General features: G+C 38.7%; 1 protein-coding gene across 1 annotated transcript in view; it reads right to left on the bottom strand.

Moving 5' to 3' along the window:
• itga9 (integrin, alpha 9) overlaps positions 1-23,797 on the bottom strand; it is a 389,627-nt gene that overhangs the window by 235,794 nt on the left and 130,036 nt on the right. Inside the window, exon 15 of the mRNA XM_043688825.2 lies at positions 15,410-15,567. Within this exon, the coding sequence (XP_043544760.2) occupies positions 15,410-15,567 (158 nt within the window). The remainder of the gene's footprint in view (positions 1-15,409; positions 15,568-23,797) is intronic.

Raw genomic sequence — 23,797 nt, 5'->3', positions numbered from 1 at the left:
CATATATTGTTGGCGTACAATTTTGTTCAGTTTTTCAACATAGTTGCTGTTTATACAGAAATTGTTCCACTTCATTTAAGCTTGTGGATCAGGTGACTTGTTGAACAAATACTGAAAGGCCTTGATTTAGTTGCAGCTGAAGGTCAGGCCACATGCAGGTGGTCTACAGGTGTGTCCACAAATGGCAAGTTCAGTAACTTCAAGCCTTGAGGCTGTGTTACTTAAAGTGTAGGCAAATAAAGCAACAGGGTTACTCAAATCACTTCCAAAGGTTGTTATTGGCAGCATTTCTGTATCAATTTCACACGCACAGGGCATTGCATAAATAACACATGGGCTGGAATGTAGACTGCATTTCACCAACTAGAGCTATTCATTGAATGAGGTTGGAAATCAGCATTGCACACCATTACATCAATGGTGGATTTTGGAGGTTATGTCACTGTTTTACATCTAGTTGCTTTACCATTGCGTACACAAGTTGCTATGGCAGTCCAATATGTGAAAAAGATTTTCACACAACTCACCCAGCCTGATCCCAATGCTTTTCCATTCCCATCTATTTAATACACCTCATTAAACTAGATGATATTGGCAGCCCTCTCACACTGCTCTAAATTCTATGTGTGAGAAGCCAATGTAGCTCTAACCCTGCCAGATGAACCACTGCATGAGATGTGGAATGGTCAAAAAAGGCCAAGCGAAGTCTAAAAATGTAACTTTATTTGGAATTCTTTCAAACCAGGAAAGATCCCTCAGGGCCCACATGGAGTCCATTCTCTTCCACAGTCCTGGGTGCCAGCATCAGCAGCCAAATTCTACCCCTTCCAGTTTGGATGGATTGAAACATTCAATATTAATCAGACTTCTACTTTGAATAGTGAGCTGGTGCAGGAGTCAACCTCAAAATTAGCTTCAGGGTTGACTTCATCTATATTCAGACCTCAAAGCATATTCATACTCACTGAATGGTGAAAATTATCCTGTAATGTACTTATACCTTTTTGACTCTGGCTACCTCCATCCAAAAACACGACAGCAGATTTCTACCATATCTCCATCAAACACCAGAAAAAAAAATCTGGAAATGGTAACAAACCTCAGAATTTATTGCCATTTCTCAAGCTTTAAAAGTATATTCTGAAGCACAACAGTAAATGCTCGGCTTAACTTGCAAACACCTGAGGAGGGGAATTCCAGTGTAGGCTCATTTTGAAAAGAGAGCTTTCAGTTGGCATGTCAATCTTCCAATGCCTCTGGAACAGGGAAGGGTAATTGGCAGTGAAGGGGAGGGAGCTATTCAAATTTAAATACTGGAAAACAAATAGGCTGGTGCATACATGTGCTCAGCTGTCAGGAGCAAGGCGGTTGGTGATTAAAAATAACAAAAAAAGAGTGCTTCAAACAGAGTAGATAAGAGATCTGCTGACCAACTGTTTGACTTGTATGTATTATCAATCTACTGGGTATCTGATCTATTGCCTGTTCCTTACTGCTTCCCAGTCAAGGTTGACATCTGCCTTTTGATTATTTAAATCTAGAGCCAGTTCCCATGTCTATGCAGTGCTTAATGCCATTAATCAGGTGCCATGTTCACCTATGACCTAACTAATGGCTTTCCATTCCAAAGTAGAGTCATGGGGAGAAAGCAGAGGATGACACTAAGTTATAAAGCTGATTCAGAGAGTCTGTTTAGGCACAATTGAGCAAACAGCACCCGTCTGGACTGAAATAACTCTGCGATAGAAACACAGAAAGTAGGTGCAGGAGTAAGCCATTCAGTCCTTCAAGCCTGTTTGCCATTTATTACGATTATGGCACATCATTCAACTCAACAATTCAATAATAAGAACAGAAGTTGCTAGCAAAGCTCAGCAGATCTGGCAGCAACTGTGAAGAGAAATCACAGTTGGATTGGATCCAACATTTTGGATCTAATAACGGGCGGCACAGTGGCTCAGTGGTTAGCACTGCTGCCTCACAGCACCAGGGTCCCAGGTTCAATTTCAGCCTTGGGCAACTGTCTGTGTGGAGTTTGCACATCCTCCCCGTGTCTGCGTGGGTTTCCTCTGGGTGCTCCGGTTTCCTCCCATAGTCCAAAGGTGTGCAGGTCAGGTGAATTGGCGATGCTAAATTACTCCATAGTGTTAGGTCAATTAGTCAGAGGGAAATGGGTCTGGGTGGGTTACTCTTTGGAGGGTCGGTGTGGATTGGTTGGGCCGAAGGGCCTGTTTCCACACTGTAGGTAGTCAAAAAAAACTTTCTCAGAATTCCATAGCCTCTTCCTGCCTTTTTCCCCAAATTTTTTAGCCCTAAGTGCAATATCAAAACCTTTACAATCATACAATAATTTGGCTTCTAATACTTTCACTGGTAGTGAATTCCACTGCCTTACCACTCTTTGGATGATAAAATTTCTCCTCGTCTCAGCCCTAAAGTTTACCCCATATCTTCTGATTGTGACCACTGGTTCTGGATTCCCCCACCATCAGGAACATCATTCCTGCATTTATCATGTCTTGCCCTGAGTCGGTGACACTGATGCAGTGTGGAGTTGGGACCCAGAAATTATCTGGGTGTCAAGTCCCCAAATCTCAATTGAAACTCAAGTCTATTGTTCCAAATATCTCTTTCACACGGCTGCTTCTTGTTTGCTCATCAGATCACACTGCTGATATTGAGATCAAATGAAAAGATGAAATCTGATAATTGCCGTATGAAAAGTCCTATGGGAGAGAGAAAACATTTAGGTCTGTTAGGTGCGGGTGTCAAAAGAGTAATTGTTACCTGTATACTTCTTAGAAAATTTCTGTACAGCATGGTGGCTTTTTTCCAAAATGTGTCAACATTCCAAGATATATTCTCGTTCCTCTTGAATATATTTTGCTTAATATTTCCTAAAAAAGCCTGCAATGTTACCTCAAAACCTCTTGCAAACAGTGTAATTTACTGTGAATACTTTGGAAACCAGGGACCAAGGTTTTTTAGTTTTGCTAGTAAAGCTGATTTATAGTTAGTATGTGGTTCTATTTGGAGGACATTTTGAAGAACACAAATGTTCACAATGTAATTTGGCAACAAAAAGCTCCCAAGTTACACTTTCATAATTATTTTAGAAGCAATTTATATTTGTACTCTTTACAAAGAATTTCTCAAACAATATCAAAACCTTTACAATCATACAATGATTTGGTTAAAATACTTTCTGTGGTAGTGAATTCCACTGGCTTACCACTCTTTGGATGATAACATTTCTCCTCATCTCACTCCTAAATACTTTACCCCATATCCTCAGATTGTGACCAATAAACAATAAAACCTCCAAATTTACAGTGCCAGTTGAGGCACAAGAAATGCACTACTCTCAATCCAACAATAATAAATATCATGGTTGTGTAGCTGAAGCCACCAATTGAGAGGCAGGGGTAACTCCATGAAAAATCTCTTGTCTGAGCATTAGTCAACAATACTTAAAACTGCTTCTAGAGTCATTTTTTTTTGCCAGAACTATAAGCAATTCTGATTAATTGAGCTAAGAGTACAAGCCCATGCAAAATTTACATGGATCGGATGTTCAGCTGGAGCTGTAGACCCAGTTTCAAATATGAGAATACTGTAAACCGTTTACTTCTGGTACTATGGGAATGAAATAACTCACATTATAGTGAAACATTCACACCTTTAGGACATCCTACATGTATGTTACCTTAAAGTAATTACTTTAAGTGTTAAGTCACTGCTGTGGTAGCAGGAAAATGCAGTACCAATTGATAGGCTGCAATAACCAGGATGAGATAAATGATGTATGACTCTCTCTTTGTTAGTGTTGATTTAGATTAGTTAAGGTGAAAGGAGAACTGCATTGTACTTATTTGTATATTGCTATGGAAATTTTTACATCCACCCAAAAGAACTTTTGATACCAAAAAGTGAAATTGCTGGAAAAGCTCACCAGGTCTGGCAGCGTCTGTGGAGAAAAATTCACAGAGAGAACACAGCAGTTCAGAGCAAAGGTCACTTGACCAGAAATGGCAGCATCCAAGGAGCAAAACCCTTCATCAGGAACCTCCATCTACTTGACCAGGAATGTTAACTGATTTATCTGCACTGATGATAAATTTACCTCAATTGAATTTTGGAAAAACTAAAATCCAAATCTTTTCCATTGCCAAGACCATCTCCTTTTACCCGAGTAACATTTTCCATTTGGCTCTTCATTAAACGTTGTTCAATTATGTTGCTGCAATGTACCTTTGGTAATTTTAATATGTTAATGACAACATTTAAAAGCAAGTTATTATTACTGAAATATCAGCTGTGATTTTATTAGCAAGATGCAAATCTAAAGTCAGGACAAGGTGCAGGTTCCAAGTTCTCTCAATGGTCCACCACTGGGCCCAATGTCCCATTAATCCAAAAATAGTGGATGAATTTTCTACACCGTAAGTCCAATCAGAGGACAAGCAGGTCCACAGTCTCAGTGGTCATTATTGAGGCTACAAAGGGAACATACAGGTATCTCCATTTCAATGTTCTCTCACAAGAGAGAGTTGGAAAAGTTATTTTTCTACCAAGTCCTGGTAGGTAGCAATTGGATGAAAAACCCTTATAACAGCTTCATCAGGACTACTCTGTCATCTGGGGTTAGTGTGGGTGGTGGACACTCTGCATCATGTAACCTCCAGACATGATGCTCTTCATTTCCCATCCACCCATTGGGAAACCATTGAAATACCAGCTCCCCCAACCTGCAGCTTGGAAAATGGCCTTAAATCCCTAAATGTAGGCCACCCAAATCTAGGTCAGAACTACCTGCCAACCATTGATAAAATAGCCCAACAGCAGTACTGTGACTTGGGGCTGTCCCAAACATGTTGATACCTAGGGCTTGGTAAAATGTCACTCATCAATTCATAGAGTGGAAGAACATTATTCAGTCTGTGTCAGCTCTTTCAAAGAGTTATTCAATCAATATTTGTCCACCATTCTTTCCCCATATTATTGCAAATGTTTCCTTTTCCTTTGATACAGATTTACATTAGCATGTTAGCAAAAATGACACGTGTGGGAAATGATGGGAAGCAGCAGATATTAAAGAATAGAAACAGAGCATTTTGGTGCATGGTTTTACAAAGTGGGGATGGTACATGGTGAGGTTCCTCAAAATTCAGGACTTAAGGTACAAGATACAATTCTGAAGCATACAGACGACAAAAATTAGAAATTTAGTATAACCAGTGAGAAAGAGAAGTGCAGAGAACATTAACAAGCTGATGGAATAGGCAAACAGGGAGCAGTTGCAATCCAGTGTAAGAAGCATGAAGTGGTACATTCAGGTAGGAGATACAAGTTAAATGGAACAATTTTAAAGGGAATGCAAGAAATTTTAAAGGGAATGTAGTGTTTGTTAGTTATCTTTTTGAATGCAGTAGGGAAGATGAACAAAATAATTCATCATTAAAAAAAATACAATCATGAGCATTTTTCATGCTTAAGCATCTTAAAGAACCTTACAAGTGACAGGATTTCATTCTAATGTAGAAAATACAGGAGTTTGAAGAAGAGTGCAGCAAAAAACTTACAAAGAGCAACATGATAAAAATTAGATGCTCTACTTTTTTGTTAAAAATCACACAACACCAGGTTATAGTCCAACAGGTTTAATTGGAAGCACACTAGCTTTCGGAGCAACGCTCCTTCATCAGGTGATGTTGTGTGATTTTTAACTTTGTACACCCCAGTCCAACACCGGCATCTCCGAATCATGACTACTTTTTTGTGATGTTGAAGAATGAATGAAGGAAGATTGGCCAGGAAAATGAGACTGACTTGTACTTTCTTCTTCGAAATAGCTTCACAGGTTCTTTACCATCAACTTGTGCAAGCAAATGGCCTGTGGTTTCATACATAATCCAAAACACTGCTTCCAACAAAGCAAAGCAACACACACTCAGTGTTGAATTAGAATGCCAATCTGGTGTTTTGTGCTCAAGTCCTGGAGTAAGCCTTCAACTTTGAAACTTGTGATTTAGAGGCCAGAGTACTACAACTGAACCACATCTAACATAAAACCATATGGATCCTGGCATTTATAAATAAAGGCACAGGGTGTAAAATATCCAGAAGGTATCATGAACCTATAGAAAATAACAGTATAAAACAAGCTGAAATGAACTAATTCTGAATACTACAGTTTAGAAAGGTGTGGAGTTTTTGAAAAGAGTGCAGAATAGAATTTCTGGAATGTTCTAGGGAAACAAGATGAGAGTTACATAGACACACTGGACAAACTGCAGATGTTCACCTTACAGCAGAGATAAGAGGATGTCTACCAACAGACTTCTAAATTATGAAGAGTTTGGATAGAAGAAGTAAAGAGAAACTGTTTACAATGGTTGAATGGTCAAGAACCATAGGGTACACATTTAAGGTGACTGACAAAATAAATTAAGGTGACATAGGGAGAAGTGTTTTTATGTATGAACAGTTAGAATTGGAAATGCGCTGCCTAATAGGGTGTTGGAAACAGATTCAAAGGGTGCTTTCAAAAGATAATTGACCAAAACTTTAGAGGAAATATATTGCGGGAACATGGACAAAGATCAGGGAGTAGGACAAATTTAATTATTTGTTTAAAGAGCCAGCAGAAACCCAACAGACAACATGACCTTCTTTTATGTTCAGCTATTGTAAGATTCTATGATTTATCCCTTTTGAATGTTATTATTCAATGTGTTCTACCATCCTTTCAGGCAAAACAATCCAGATCATAATTCTCTGCATATAATAAATCTGATTTCCCATCAGATTTTATTAATAATTTATTTAAATTTACATTCTGTAGTTACTCATGAATGTTGCCAGTTGAAATGGTTTCTCATTTAATGTTATTCGAACCCTTTAATGAAAAGACTCTTCTGCCAACATCTAGCCTCTGATTTTGAATGCTTTTCTCACTTGTCAAACCAGCCCTTGAAGAGTTTAGGAGGGTCTTGATCTCCCAACTCCAATTTTCCTGTCCTGAACTAAGGCAAAGATTTTTGCTGAGCTTCAAATTCAGGCTTCCTGTCTCCATTTCCGGCAGCTGCAGTATTCAATAGCATGGGAAATTGGGAAAGCTGGGAACCAACACAATACTGCCAGATACTGCTGACACCACTGTGGGAGCAAGTATTTTGAAATGTCCATAATTGTGATGGATGTAGATGGATCTTTTCAAGTGATGCCAACGATATCTGTACAGAGATGTCGTGAATGTTTTTTGTTCATATAGGGGATGTGAGCTTCACTGACTTGGCCAACACTTATTGTCCATCCCTAATTGCCCTTGAGAAGGTTGTACTGAGCTGCCTTCTTGAACCACTGCAACTAATTTGCAGTAGGTACACCCACAAATTACAAAAGGAGTTTCAGGACTTTGACCCAGCGACACTGAGAATATGGTAATCTGTTTCCAAGTCAGAATGGAGAATGCCTTAGAGAGGATTTTGCAAGTGGTATTGTTCCAACGTATCTGCTGCCCTTATCCCTCTAAATGGTAGTAGTGGTGGGTTTGGAAAGTGCCATCTAAGGAGTCTTGGTGAATTTCCACAGGGCAACTTGTAGATGGTAGGCACGACTGTTACTCTGCATCAACGATGCAGCAGTGAATGTTTGTGGAATCTTGGGCGGACCATGGTTTGGAGGCAAGAAACATAATAAAGATTAGCACAAAATGAGTTTACTACTTCAGTCATTATGAATTGCTGAAATAGGAGTTATAGCTTTTTTACTACTATGAGCGATGACAGTGCTTTGACTTGAAAAAGTAAATTACATCACATGGATACCAGGTATTTACTTGTAATAAATGGAAAGCTGTCAAGTGAAAGAACATGTGAAAGTGGAAAGATGCATTTGAGTACTTATCCAAAGTGTTATTCTGCACTGAAATTTGAAAGTTAAATTCAGTTTAAAATCCAGACCTAACTGTGTGAAATTCCCCACTTGCATTAGTTTTTGTATTTGAAGTTCAGTTTATCCATCTGTTTGGTTGTTTTACTTGCATTAATAAACATGACCTTGGAACATTCTCAAACTCTCTTCATAGACAATTCAGAGCATTGTGAAGTATAGGTATTGTGATCTCGGAAATATGCCAGCTAGCTGGCACGTAACTGGAATGCATGAACAACAATTAATGACCAAAAGCTGTTTTAGTAGGGTAAGCTGAGGAAGAAATATTAGTTCAGACACCTGTTTTCCAAAAGCACCATGGGAACTATTTATATCATAGTAGCTCATCATTCCCTTAGTACTGCACTGAAGTATGAGCCTAGATTATGGGCTCAGGTCTCTGGAATTGAAATCCTATTCATGATCTAGACTGGAACCATTACACTGATTTCTTACAATAACCAAATTTTAGCTGCAATACATCTCTAAATTTAGTTTACATTAATGGGCTCACAACATAATCCTCTTAGGTTATTTCATTGACTGACACAAAACCATCATCCAAAACTAACAAAGTCTTTTTGAAAACCTATTCTTAATTACAAATGGAAATTTAATCCTGAAAGAGTCAAATGATTTATCTTTCTGAAATAACTATTTGATCAGAGCTGGGATAATTTGGAGGTTTGACGCCTTCGGCTAGTCCAAAAAGATAGATGCTCACATTAATATGTCCATTTAAGCTTTAATAACTCATGTCTTATAACAGAATTGACATGTTCCAGTGTTTCTCTGCTTAAGTAAACTAAATACATCACAAAAAGGGAGGAAGCAGAGTTTTGGAAATCAAAACACTCATTGCAAAGAGGGATAGCAATGGTTTCCTGTCTCCTCACAAAATTTCATAGAATAGTGACCTTGCTGAGCATGGGCTATGCTTTTAGACTCTCATTACAAACAAGTTGGCAATTTTAAATCACCAGAAAAATCACATAGACTGAGCTCATCATTGTGTCAAAGTTCGAGATATGCGTACCCATCACTCAATATATTATGCCAGAAGACCTAGCTTCACATTTTGCCCTACCTTCAGCTGTTTAGGTCTAAACCTCTGGAATTCCCTCCCTAAAACTCTCAGCATCTTTACCTCTCAGTTTTCCTCGAAGCCTTAACAACCAACTCGTGGACCAAGAGTTCTGTCATCTATCCCAATGGTTCAGATGGAGGATCATCAGCCTGAAAATTTCCTCTTAAATACTTAGCCCTTCCTCTCTCCAGAGACGCTGCCTGACCTGCTGAGTTTTTCTAGCATTTTCAATTTTTATTTCTAACAATTCTTTATTTGGAATTTCTCGGAAAAGGAATTTTCCTTTGAATATATAACTACTAAGTCTGCTTCAAACACCTATTCAGGCAATTCCTGTATTATAAAAACTCACAGTCTAAAATACTGTTCTCTCATGTCGTCTCTAAATTGTCGATCATCCTAAATATTTTTTCTCTAGTTGTTGATGCTTCTACCATTGGAAACAATTTTTCTTTACTTACTCGACCAAACCATTCATTACTTTGAGTAATTCTGTCAAATAAATTGCCTGTTAATCTCCTGTACCCTGAGAAGGATGAACCCATTTTTTTCCAGGTTCTTGCCATAACTGAAGTTCATCAGAGACAGAGACAGAGACAGAGACAATCTCTTCTTTTACCCATCTGGTCTTGACATCCTTCCTAAAAAATGATGCACAGAACTCAATACTATACTCTAACTAACAACTCAACCATTAATCTTTAATGAAATTTTAGCAGAACATCCTTGCTTCTATATTCCATTTCTCTACTGATAAACCAAAGATGCCATTTTTTTTTCAAGGCAGCCTTTACAATTTTTCCTGTAACCTTCAAAGCCTTAAGGATCACCTTTAAGGAGAAGTGAGAAGTTGATAGGTAGAGTTATAAACAGAGAATTCCAGAATTTTGGGCTGAGGCAGATGGAGCCTCAGCCCCAACAATCAACATCCCGAGGTCTCTATGTTCCTACACTTCCCATTATAATTGTACCAATTTGAATATTTTACTCTCCCCAATCTGTCCATCATCATCTGATGATGTAATAAAGATCAAGTCCTTCAGAAGGAAGCCTTAGAAAAACGTGAGTTTTAATAAACTAAATGAGAAGACCGTAGGTTCCAGTGCCCATATCAAAAACTTGACTATGACTCTGGACCATGACTTCAGTGCAGTATTGTGGGAGTGCTACATGGTCATTGTTTCCCTGATCATTAAACAGAGAACACATTAACCTATTCAGATGTTACATACATAGCCCATGGAACTATTCAAAGAAGAGCAAGAGAGCTCAATGCGCTAACCCGCATTTCCTTCAAGGCAACACTACCAGCATGGAAATCTAATCCTGGCTTTACAGCCAGCTGCCGGGTCTTCCAATGACCCTGTGTGGAAGTCTAGTCCCAGCATGGAGGTCTCATCTCAGCGTGGCAGGGCGGTCTTGGCCTGGATTTCCAGCATTCCTTGAACCCAGAAGTCATTAACTGAACTGTGATGAACTTTTAATTATTTTCCCTTATGACTTCTGTCACTAATTTAGGTGCCATGGCGAATTCTAGAACTTTTGTAAAAATACATGTGACAATAAATTGTTATTCTATTCTAAAAGAAAATATATGGCCAATTATTACTGCTGTTAGTGGCACTTTGTGAACATAATTTGGCATTCATGTTTAATACCCGGAATTAAAACTGTGAGCATCTTTTAAGAACAACAATACTTCACTGTCTATTAATCACTTTGGAAGCTTCTGAATTGCAAATCATTGCCGTTTTTAAAAGCATAGTTGAAATCAATAAGCCATACTTAGAACAACTGAGGACATGAACAAGTTTATGCTTTTGAGTAAGATTGTGCATCTTGAAGACCATAGCTAACTACTTATAATACAATTAATGAATGTATGATGCAATATAAAATTCTGGTAGAGTATCAAAACATGAAGAAATAGGAATTAAAAATTGCTCAAATATTTTGAACAACAGCGACTAGGAAAGCAGAAGTACTTGTTATGGTGTTGAAGGCATGTCCTGTACCTTTGAGAGAGAAGAATGCTGTTCTGAACTGACAGCTTACAAGCATCTGTGTATATGACTAGATGGCAGTCCCAGAGTGTATAGAAACATTGAAAATATGTAATATTTGGCTGCGAAAAGGATACCTGAGTTTTGGTTGCTGTTTTGACAACAATTTGAATTTAACCAGTTTAAATTATGCCACAGGATACTACAACCCAATTCAGTTTGACTTTATGGTTTTGCCAACATCAGCTCCATGAGACGATCCAATGTTGGGGGTATAAAATTGCGGACATTTTGAAAATTGGAGAGAGAACAACTGCTGTTGAGACAGAATCACATGGAGAACTAACATCTTGCTCCCCAAGAAATTAGGAAACACTCTCTATTAAAGGTACTTTTTCATATGAAACATGCTCTCAGTAAAAAGAAAGATGACCCAGGGAGATCTTCAGCACAAACAAGACAGACATACAAGATAACAGCGACTGTGTGGTTTTGAAATTAGTTGAAGTAACTTTAATAAGTGCCTTATTGGAACAGCATATTGTTATAGAGTTGGAAGCAGATAATAGCAGTTAAGAGAAAGGGGGGGGGGGGTTAGAGTTGTGAACAGTCGTAGTTTAATGTTCACTTTTAGAATTAAAAAATAAATTGATGTTATTTCCTTTAAATTGTAGAATTTGGGAGTTCTCTGTCACTCATTTTAACAGATTATGAGGCAAGACAAGCTTTTCTGGGCGTTTGGGTTTAAGTAAGAGAAGGGTTCACCTCTGTGTTGTAACATGCCAAACTGATACAATACATTAGGTTTGGTAAAAATGATAGATGTTAAAGTGAGTTCTGAAGTTGGATAAAGAGTTCAAAGACACAAAGATATAGGGAGAAAATTCTAGAGTTTTGGATCAGACAATGAAGGAATAGTTACTAACGGTGAGGCCAAGGAAGTGGCGAATGCAGAAAACATGAGTGTCATTATAACATGGAAACCTCAGTGGGTTGGAGCGGTTTACAGAAAAGGTGAGAAAAGGAGCTCAGGGAAATTCGAACAGAAGAGAGAGAATTCTCAAACTGGACCAATATAGACCAGCAAGAACAGGAGCGATGGGTGAACGGGAATGGGCGTAGGTTAGATTTTGCTGCAGTTTTGAAGGAGCTCAAATTTATGGAGAGCGGAGGTTCGGACTCCAGCATTGAAATTTTTGAGCCTGAAGCTAAGGGCAGCAATGGTGAGGAGTTCAGCAGTAAATAAGCTGAGCTGATGCAGAAACAGGTGGTTTTGTGGAGAAGGCAGTAGGCAGTCTTAATGATGATGGTATGACATCAACAGTTCCATCTAGGGTCAAACAGAATGCCAACTTGGTAAAAATATTATTCTGCTTGACAGTGACCAAGAAAAGGGACTGTATCAATGACTAGGAAATGAAGATTTAGGTAGGGTCCAAAATGAATAACCTCATGGATTCTTCTTCCAAGTGTAAAAGTATGGATGTGAGCTGAGAAACATTTGAAGGAGTTTCAGTGGATACAACTGAACAGGAGACTGAACACCAGGTTTATTAGACAATAAAGGAATGACGCTGATGAATGATGGTTGAGTATTGGTATAAAAAGCCACAGACAGCTTCAGAAGGATAAGAGGGATCGTACACTGTGGTGGCAACAACAGTTATTATCGGCTCATGACACTGGTCGAGGCGGTTTCAGTTCTGCAGCAGAATCCGGTCCTGGATTCAAGAGATTCAGATTTAAAGGGCACGGGCTTAGAAGGCAACAGTATTTCAAGAAACTCTAATAGGAAAACAGGTTGTAGATGAAGAGAAAGTTCACAAAGACAGAAAGGTCGAGGGTATCTTGTCGAGATAGTGGCTGACAAAGGCAGATTTGAATGAACTCGAAAGGAAAAGAATGAGTCATATCTGCAAGACAAAAGAACAGAGCACAAAACAACTCCTACAGGATGCCAGGTTCTAGAAACACATCCAAGAAAGATAGGCCGACAATCTGGAAAGAATTGCTGAGACCACCCATTATCCATTTCTGGAAACAGGTCCAATTACAGTTAGCAGACTTAATGCAGATGCAATGGAAAGGATTCAAAACAGTCACCAAGAGATACTCAAAAGATTTAATCTGTTATCAAAGGAGTGTTGACTTTGGGGGTGGAAGGCAAATCAGGGCTTTATAGTAATAGAAAATGTTTTAAAAAGAACCAAAGTTAAACAAATGTTTGGCTTGGTTTTATATAGCACCTACCCACAACCTCAAGATGTTCCAAGCACTTTACAGTAAACGAAATAGTCTGAAATTCTAGCCACTTCTACAATATTGGAAAGCAAACTCTATGACATAACAACTGGACAAAAATGATCTAAGCTTCACATTTATGTTTAATTTACATGATAGTCTGATGCCAAGCATACCGAATATGGGTCTTGAGGTTTCATACAGGAAACTGACAGTTATATATTTTTTAAAAATGCAGATGCTGGAAATCTAAAACAAAGCAGAGAATGTCGGAGAAACTCAGCAGGTCTGGCCAAAAGATTGTCGGCTTATCATTCTCTGATGTGTTTCTAGAACCTGGCATCCTGTAGGGGTTGCTTTGTGCTCTGTTCTTTGCCTTGCAGCTATGACTCACTCTTTTCATTTCGAGTTCATTCAAATCTGCCTTTGTCAGCCACTGCCTTGATAATATATCCTCGACCCTTCTGTCTTTGTGAACTTTCTCTTCATCTCCAACCTGTTTTCCAATTAGAGTTTCTTGAAATACTGTTGCCTTCCAAGCCCGTGCCCTTTAAATCTGAATCTCGAGTTAATTACCTGCTGCTGCTGCAGAACTGAAACCGCCTCGATCAGTGTCATGAGCCGATAATATCTGTTGTTGCCACCACAGTGTACAGTCCCTTTTATCCTTCTCAAGCTGCCTGTGGCCTTTTATACCATTGATCAAACCATCAGTGCAGAGAGAAACAGAGTTAACGTATTGAGTCCAGTATGACTGTCCTCCAGTGTTGAAGAAAAGTCACGCTGAACTTGAAATATTACCTCTGCTTCTCTCTGCAACCTGCTACCAGACCTCCTGAGTTTCTCCCACACTTTTTCATGGGATTTTAGGAAATATACTATTTCTTGATTCTGCAAGGAGTTAGCTAAAATAGATAATGTCACTGAAAAATATAATTTATGTGGCATCTTCCAGGAAGTTAGGAAATCCTAACTGCATCACAGGCAATGAACTGGCTTTTGATGTGTCTTCATTGTTGGAAACGAGGTAGCCAACTTGCTTATCAAAGTTTCACAAATAGCATAAAGACTCCTAGCCATCTGTTTTACTGATGCTCATTGAAAGATAATAGTGGTCAGAACTTTTCTTCACGATAATTTTATGTCCATCTAGCAGGAAGGCAAGACCTTGATTCAACATCTCATCTGAAAGATGATATCTCCAACAGCAGCATCTTATTGGTACTGCATTACAGGTATTTTACGTGTCAACAGCCGAAGTTGGAATTTCATTCTGGGGTCAGGCAGTATGTCTGCATCCCAACTCTGCATTAGGCTCTGATGGCTTTTTTCTCCCCCCCGAGCTGGCCAGTGATGGCACACACACATTTTCTACATAAAGACTGTGGGCAAGCTCCTGACTGTGGCGACCTAAAAAGGAGCCTCTCCAGAAAGGTTAGGTCAACAGCCTCACCATCAGAGTTGCAAGTTGCCAATGTAGCTAGAAGAGTGGGGAAAGCATCAAAATGGAGATGCCTATCTAAGATTTTGACAACAGGCAAAAATAAAACTGGCAAAAAATAAAGCTGCTAGATTGCTACACGAGATAGGGAGTCCATCCACATGGTGGTCTACGGCCACATCTTACAGGCATAGCTACAGGATGCAGGGATGGGGAATTAAAGAATATTACAAGAAGCAGTCACCAGCTCTTCAATACTGACTGCCACCACCCCATACACCCCCTTCCACCAGCAAGCAATTTCCATTCACTGGCCAGGATTAGGCCTCAGTGGAGGAGCTGATTAGCATCTCCAGTGTGTTCCTAATTGGCCCTTTAAGGGCCTTAATTGGCTACCCACTACTTGTGGGTAGTTATAACAGTTGTTATGACTTGTACCTTCCAACACTTATTCCTAAAGAAGCCCACAGGCAGGAACACACACAAGCTGGGACATAAGCATGCACTGGAACATAAGCATGCACTGGGAAATTCTGGACCTGCCCACTTCTGATCTAGTCTGAGGCCATTGAGACGTTCACCTTCTGCTTCATAAAAATCACATCCTTATTTCAAACAGTAAAGAAATCAAATCAACTGACAAGAGATTTGCAATAATGTCCCCAGAATCTATCTAATTGTCAAATGGGATTGCGGACTGACCTTGACAATGACAAAGTAGTGCTTGCAGCTCTCTTTCCTGGAGGACAGCTTAATTTTCTCCATGACCTGGCTCATTGGTTCACTGGCATAAATGTAAACCCTCGCCTGCAGGCCTTTCTGTTTCTTCAGTGCATCTGCTGTCAGATTGTAAATCAATTCTGGAACGAAGCAGTGAATTAAGTATTAGTAAAGTCATTATAGTACACATCTAGCATTCAGGCACACCAAACAAAGATAATCTAGTTAAAACAGGAACATCAAAGATAATAGTATCAGCACCAGCTTAAATCATATTTAATCTTAAAAAGTCACACAAACAGCACTTCTGGACATAAAACAAAAATTTTAATAAGTCACACAGGATATTAAGAAGAGTCAGAGTGAGGGACTCTTGTTGCAGAGTGGTAGTGTCCCTACCTCTGAGCCAGCAGCCCTTGATTTCAAGTTTTACCTACTTCAGAGGTGTGTATTAACACCTCTGAACAGGGTGATTAGGAAGTATTTTAAAAAGTCACCTCGCAATGCATTATCAGTATCAGTGTTATTAGAAAATTGCTTCATTTTTCCTTTAGACATTTCACTGCTGTCTCATTCATCCAACAGCTTCTCATGCCTTGCCAGACATAACAGAGGGAAGAAAAATCTGCATTTTCCTTTGCCTTCAAAGATTCTTTATCCCTCCAGTTCAGTGTCCTGTGCATCACCCTAACACAAAGTTATCAGATACACTTGATATCCAGTAGAAACAGACCATAAATTATTCAATGTTTTGAACAAGAACTTTTGCTCAGGTGTTTCTTTGCTTCTCTGTTACACTTCACCATAATGAGAAAAGTCCTGACAAGGCTGAGTTTGTGTACAGAGCACAGCAAGCTACACTGCTTGATTTTGACTGGTCATCTTAGTCTGGACACCACAAGCCTATATTCCGCCTCTTGAGGGAGACTGCCATCTTGATTTTGTGCCATTATCCAACTTGAAGCAACCTTAATTCTATACTGTTTGAAAGAGACTGTGTATAATTCTACCAAAGCTCAGATATGAGAGACAGGAATGCACGACTGAGTTAGTGATTAAAGCACAGAGCACACTTGCATTTATGAATAATTTAGATAAGCTATCAAAAACAGATCAAAACCACACTGAAGGTTTCAGCTGAGCAGAGTGTGTCAGCTTGGATCTGGAAAGGCTACATCATGCCTGATAAATAGAACTACTTTCTAAAGCAATAACTAAATTACAACGGGCATGCCTATAAATATAATTTAGCAAATGCCTTCTGTAAATCTGTGTAATGTCCCATAACAGAGAGTAACAGTTCAAGTGAAACTCATGGAATTGACAGTACATTACTGAATGATTACAAGATTGGCTAGACAGAGAATGGGGTTAATGGTCATGTACTCTAACTAGCCAGATGTAACAAATGATGTCTCAGAGGATTGTGTTAAAGCTTCAACTATTCAGATTAATCAATAACAGCTTAGATGATGGGATAGAAAGATACATAATTTGTACATGAATAGAGTAGATGAATACATAAATTACAAAAAAGGTAAGAGAATAGTAAATTGGCAAAATTACAAATGAATTTCAAGATGGGCAAGTGTGTGATTGCCCGAGTTAGACTTTAAAGAATAGATTGCAGTGCTTTTTAAATGGTAAAAAGCAAGATACAACAAAGGTGAAACAAACTTTGCAGTTATGTGCATGCAGGTTAACGTTATATAAACGGATCCAAAGCAATTAAAATGGATAATGGAATCCTGGTCTCTCTCTCGCTCTCTCTCTATATATATATCGAAGACTAGAATACAGAAGATTACAAGTCGTATGCTGTAGCTGTATAAAGTTCCAATTTGACTACACCTGCTTTTTCAATTCTAAAATAGGAGCAGGAATAGAACATTTGCTGCCTTGAAACTACTCAAAACAAATCTCTGAGAGAAGATGTTTTCTTTCTCACTATCTTTGATCGGAGGCCTCTTATTTTGTAACCGTTCTAGGTTCTACTATGAAGGGAAACATTTTTCCATATCCACTCTGTCAAGCCTCCTCAAAATCTTACATCCTTTAATAAGATCACTTCTCATTCTTCTAAACTACAGTTAGTACAGGCCCAATCTGTTCAACATTTTGTTTAGAGGACAATCATCCCAAAAATCAACTTTATTTCTCTGAACTGTCTCCAATGCAAATATGTTGCTCCCTAAGTAAGGGAAACAAAACTGTATGTAGTGCATTGGCTGCAGTCTTACCAAAGTCCTGTACACTTTCACAACTTGAATACCACATTCTCCTAACAATTGATACCAATGTTCCATTTGCCTTCTTGACTACTTGCAGTACCTGCATACTAGAATTCTGTGATTCACATCCAAGCAAATCCAGATTGCCCTGGACAACAACAATGAGCAGTGTCGCTTTCATTTTAAAAATATTCTGCTTTTCTATTCCACCAAAGTGTGGAACCATACAAACTCTCACACTATTATCTATTTGTTCATGTTTTGGCAACTCATTTAAACTATCTATACAGACCCTTTGTGCTCTCCTCAAATCTTGCTTTCCCTTCTATACTTGCATCATCAATAAATCCGGCTACAAGACACTCTGTTGTTTCATTCAGTTACTAACATAGCTTGTTAGTCTATGGACGCACCTTAGTGGGTCCTTGCCTTGGGTTAGGGCTACCTGCACTGGGCAAGGTATGGGTGGTGTCTAAAGTCAAGTCAGCTTTGGACTATTCCCCTCAAAAGGAGAAGTTTCTGTAATGGTTTGCAGGGCAGTGCAGAAGAGCCTCAGAAGGTAAAATATGGATCAGTAGTGGGAACAATTACTCTCTGCAAACTCCCACACACTACAGTCGAATGCAGTAAATTCTCTGCTATCTCTCTTTCACCTTGTATTTACCTAATGGATAATGGTTAAGTCAAAATTAGCAACTTTTCTTTAACCTGTTTCAATTCCCATTCTTTTACTTTGCTCTACTCCTTTTTTTTTGCTCATTTGTTCCTTTGTTTTATTCATTACGTATTAATTATAAGTCAGTTTTTAAACTTGATGAATTATCAGAATAATCCAATGTTAGTACCCTCTATCTGGTTGACTTTGAAGTGAATTTATCATTCATAAATGGGTCTCTGGGCCCCATGTTAGCTCTGACCTTGCTTCATAAGGTTGAATTGTTTTCGGATTCTTCCTTGAATCTCATAAACGATCTCTCCTCTCAGCCTCCTATCTCGAGATTTCCAGCTTTTCTATTTCTACAGACTGAGGATTAAGGAAATACTTCTCCATGCAAAGGGGAAAAGGTTTGTTGGGAACTCTCTTCGCAAACAGCAGTGTTTGGTCAGTGATTCTGATCAGCCAAAAGTATAAAGGAATACAGGGTGAAACAGCTTGCTGGCAATAAATCACGGAGCAGCCTTGATCTCAATAAATTGAGGAGCAGGTTTGAGGGGCTAAATGGCCTCCTTCTTTTCCTGTGTGTGTACATGGAAACAAGGAAAACACTTACTATTTGGTTAAAAATCACACAACACCAGGTTCTATAACCTGGTGTTGTGTGATTTTTAACTTTGTACACCCCAGTCCAACACCAGCATCTCCAAACACGACTTACTATTTGGAGGTTCACAACAAACCATTAGGCTAAATATCAGCTTCCATAGTGTCCTATCAGAGTAACTTTCTCACGCTGAGGGACGAGGCGAGCACAATAACCACAAGGGAGAAAAGTAAAATGACAGTTTTCATAAAATCAGAAGTCTTATTTTTCCATTTTATTTTTGTTTTAATTAGAGTTCCCTGATTTAACAGGGCTGTGTTTGGTTTTCCTACAAGCAAATTTTATATTTTCCAGCTGTTTCCTGTAACATGTTTCTGACGAGATGAATGAGCATCCAGAACTAACAGAGCTGCACAGGGTACTACATTCAGATAAAGGTCCTCTCTCCAGACAGTAGCACAACTGAAGGTGTTTTAATGTGTGTGCAACTGTAATTTATTTAATACTCATTAAAGGGGTGTTTATTATAAAGTGGAATATGTTTGGTAGGGTGGCCTTTTTTATATTGTTCCTCAACATCTACAAGGACCATTAGCTGCATATCACCCCTCCCCCACACCTCTGCCAGTATAAAGCTCTATTCTTCTCGTAACAGAGGATTCTTCTTCTTGCTAGTAATTTCAAGTAGCCACAATCTCTGCTTGAATTCCTGCGGCAAGTAGGTTAGGGATTACTTCTGGTTCTTTGCATTTAATTTTTTGTAAGGCAGTCACGGCACATATATATTCTGGAGGCTGTTTGCAGACAGCAGCTTGGGGCCAGATTTGTTACATCCATGCCTTAATGTGTGATGATCCAGTTCTTCTAGCTCTAAGAAATCAGATATATATCTAAACTGCAGCATAGTGTGGGACTACTTGATCTGTCATGTCTGTCACAGTGCTAGCTTGTCAGCTACAGCTGTCCTACGAATTAGCGCAACTCAGAAATATTCATAAAAGTAAAAGTAGCTGAAAGTTAATTATATGAAAGATATTGTAAAAACCCAAAGCTAATTTGTATGGTTTCAAACTAAATAGTCCTGAAAGGCAGAGCCAATGAAAGAAGAGGAAATCGTGCCTTGTTTCTGTCAATGAACAAATAGAATGTGTCAAAGCTCAAAGTGAAGGAATGATGAAATTTCAAAATAACACCCAAGTAAATAAAAATGCAGTTGCTGAAACATCTACAAACCAAAGTAATTGACAGCATTAAAAGATTGCTGAGGCAGCTAATACACAAGATCATGGGAAACTGTCACAAGGAGCACCTACAGATCCAATGGATGCACATGTGCAACCCACGGCAGCTGAATAGCATCAGCAAAAAATATCTGAGAACTTAGAATTCTTGGAATGGTCCAGATTCCACAGCTGGGCAAGCAACCAGATAACCAGAACTAATTATTTGGAGTCCTAGGAGCTAAGTTACATTACTTTCTTATATCTTAATGTAATATCATGACACTTGTATTATAGAATCATCAAAACTAGTTATTGAATAAACCAACCAGCCAGAACCATGCAGGCAGTATTTTTGAAAGGCTAACAACTTTAAATAGCCACAGTGGAAATTAGATGAGGTTAAAAGGAATGAAAGCAAAGCCTAGTGTATAAAAAGTGTTAAAGATAATGAAAGTACGTGATAAAGTTTTACAGCACATAAGTAGACAATTCAACACATTCAGTGGTTATGCTTCACATGAGTCTCCTTTTACCATACTTCATCTCTCTCCATCAACAGATCATCAATCTCTTTCTCCCTCATGTACTGATCCGGTGTGTGCTTCAATGCATATATGGTATCTAACTACTCTGTGGCATCGAGTATCGCATTTCCACCACCAAGAGGTTTCTCCTAAATTCCTTTTCCATTTATTGGCATCCGTCCGATACGTATGGACTTCCCCAGAAGTGGAAACATCCGCACTATGTCTGCCATATCAAACTTCTTCAAAAATATGACTACAATCAGTCTATTTCTTAGTAGGGAAATCTTACTGCAACTGTACAATGTGCTGGTGTACTATGAGCAGTTTTAGTCCCCATATTTAAGGAAAGGTATCATTTCATTGGAGGTAGTTCAGAGAAGATTCATTACGATGATCCTTCAAAAGGAGGAATTATCTTATGAGCAAAGGTTGAACAGGGTGGGACTCTACTCACTGGAGTTTAGAAGAATGAGAGGTGATCTTATTAAATCATGTATGATTCTTAAGGGGCTGAGAAGATGTTTCCCCTCAGAGGGTCTACAATTGGAGGATATAATTTTAGAATAAAGGGCACCAATTTCATAGAGTAGAATCCCTACAGTATGGAAATAGGCCCTTTGGCCCAACCTATTACTCTACATTTACCCCTGATTAACACACTTTGCCTACACATCCCTGAACATTATGGGCAACTTATCATGGCCAATTAACCTAACCCGCACATGTTTGAATTATGAGAGGAAACCAGAGGACCTGGAGGAAACCCACACAGACACGGGGAGCATGTACAAACCCTACACAGACTGTCACCCAAGGCTGGAATCAAACCTGGGCCCCTGGCACTGTGAGGCAGCAGTGCTAACCACTGAGCCACTGTGCCATGCTATTTTAAGACAGAGAAGGAGAACTTCATTGCTCAAAGGGGTGAGTGTCTTTGGAACTCCATGCTTCAGAAAGCTGTGGGGGCAGACTCCTGGTATATACTTAAGGCTAAGATAAATAGATTCTGGATCAGTAGGAGAATCAAGTATTATGGGGAAAGGACAAGAAAGTGGATGTGAGGAATGTCAGAGCCATGATACAATTGAATGGCAATGCAGGCTTGATGAGCCAAAAAGCTTACTTCTGTTCCTAGTTCTTATGGTTTAAAAAAGTCTTAGCCTGTTCAGTTTTTACTGATAGTTGTATCCACACTTTCTGAAATCATTCTTGTAAATCAGATCTTGCTGTTTACTCAATACTGCAATACATTTTGTAATATGGAAACCAGATTTAAACACAGTACTCATTTGACAATTTTAGGACAACTTGTCTGTTTTTAATTCTGTTCCAGTAAAAATACTCTTTCAAATGAAAATTCATACCTAATAAAGGAGGAAAATTTACAGACTTAATGTGCAAGACCACAGAGGTGGGTCTATTGGCAATTCTAACAAAAAGTCAGCACAGACAGAGTGGACTGACTCTGCTCCTTCTCTGTTATGTGACTGAATTGTATAAATTAACCAGAATGCTTCTTTAGCCTTCACTACTACTTTTAATAACTTGTGAATCTCTTTTTTTTAGCTGTTGTGCCTCCAACACATTTGGCGTCATAGAGATGTACAGCATGGAAACAGACCCTTCGGTCCAACCCGTCTATGCCGACCAGATATCCCAACCCAATCTAGTCCCACCTGCCAGCACCTGGCCCATATCCCTCCAAACCCTTCCTATTCATATACCCATCCAAATGCTGCTTAAATGTTGCAATTGTACCAGCCTCCACCACTTAAATTCATATTTCCCCAAAGTAGATGACCTCCTCATTTCTCTGACCGAAACACAACTCTCATTTATTTCCACTGAAGTATTTTGCCATTTACGAATGGCAAATGAAGCGAATGAATATCTTTTTGTGTTTTGTCATTTTTTCTCAATGTTATCCATACCATCCAACTTGATGTCATCGACACAGTGATATCATATTTCTTACCCAAGTCCAAATCATTTGTGTGAATGATGAGTAACATTAGACTGATCCAGCACTGATCCCAGTGATTCCCTATCCTGGATGATTAAAGGTTTTTAAACAACACTATTCTCTACTTTCTCACCAGTATGCCATGCATTCTGCTGTTTGTATCTGGACTCTGTTTTCTGACCTTACTAATAAGGTTGTTATATAGTAACTTTTAGGAGGCTTTTAGAAGGTCCATTGTGCATACTTTTCAGTTCAGGAAAAAATGTAAATAACAAAATACTTATAAGAACAGGAGTAATGAAAAGCAATGGTGCAAAAAGTTAACATGTAAGAGAATAATAGCAGCAAGGATAAAAAGCAGTCATTTACCCAATTAAAAGTTTTATTTATATATTTAAGGTCATTTACCCTAGTAAAAGTTTTATATACATATTTACGTACAATAGAAATAGCTTAATAGTAGCAGAAATCTAGTTTCAAGGGTATAATGTATTAATTATCACTGAGACCTGACTACAATGGAAATGAATAAAAGATAAATACTCTAGACGAGATAGCCTGGAAAAAAGAACAAAGATTGGAAAAGGAAGAGACATAGCAATGTTGATAAAAGAACGCACTAACATAATATTAGTGAAAGAGGTTATCAGCAAGAGAGAATACAACTGAATAAATAAAAAACAAATGTAAGACTTTGCTAGGGGTTTACTACAGGCAGCAGTGTTGATGTTGTGAGATATGTACAAAGATCAAAGAAACACCTTGCAAAAATAGTGTGGCGACAATGGAATACTTTAATTTCAAGTAGACTGGGAGTAACAGAATACCTTTGGTACCAAAGGTAATGAGTTTCCTGTTTCTGAGACAGTTTTCTGGAACAATGGCCCTGATATTAATGAAGAGGTATGCTGGGAATCTGATGTCAAAGAGTTAACCCGATTGTATGTTCACTGCACTGTTCAGTCACATTTTGCTGAAGTCCCCACATTATTGCTTGACTTCTGAGTTATCGTGATTGTGTAACAGTTGCCAAATAAAAAGCATAACTTTTTATGGGGTCCTGAAGATCAGCAGGAGAATTTGGACTTACTTCTAAATTCAGTGCAAGAAGCAATTTAATAACCTAACCAGGTCAGAAAAGGCAAATACCCTCACCTACTGCGT

The sequence above is a fragment of the Chiloscyllium plagiosum genome, unplaced genomic scaffold, assembly GCF_037043375.1.
Source record: "Chiloscyllium plagiosum isolate Xiang-an unplaced genomic scaffold, Cpla_swu_hap1 HiC_scaffold_4, whole genome shotgun sequence".
Classification (NCBI taxonomy): domain Eukaryota; kingdom Metazoa; phylum Chordata; class Chondrichthyes; order Orectolobiformes; family Hemiscylliidae; genus Chiloscyllium; species Chiloscyllium plagiosum.
This window is presented reverse-complemented; position numbering and strand designations above follow the sequence as displayed.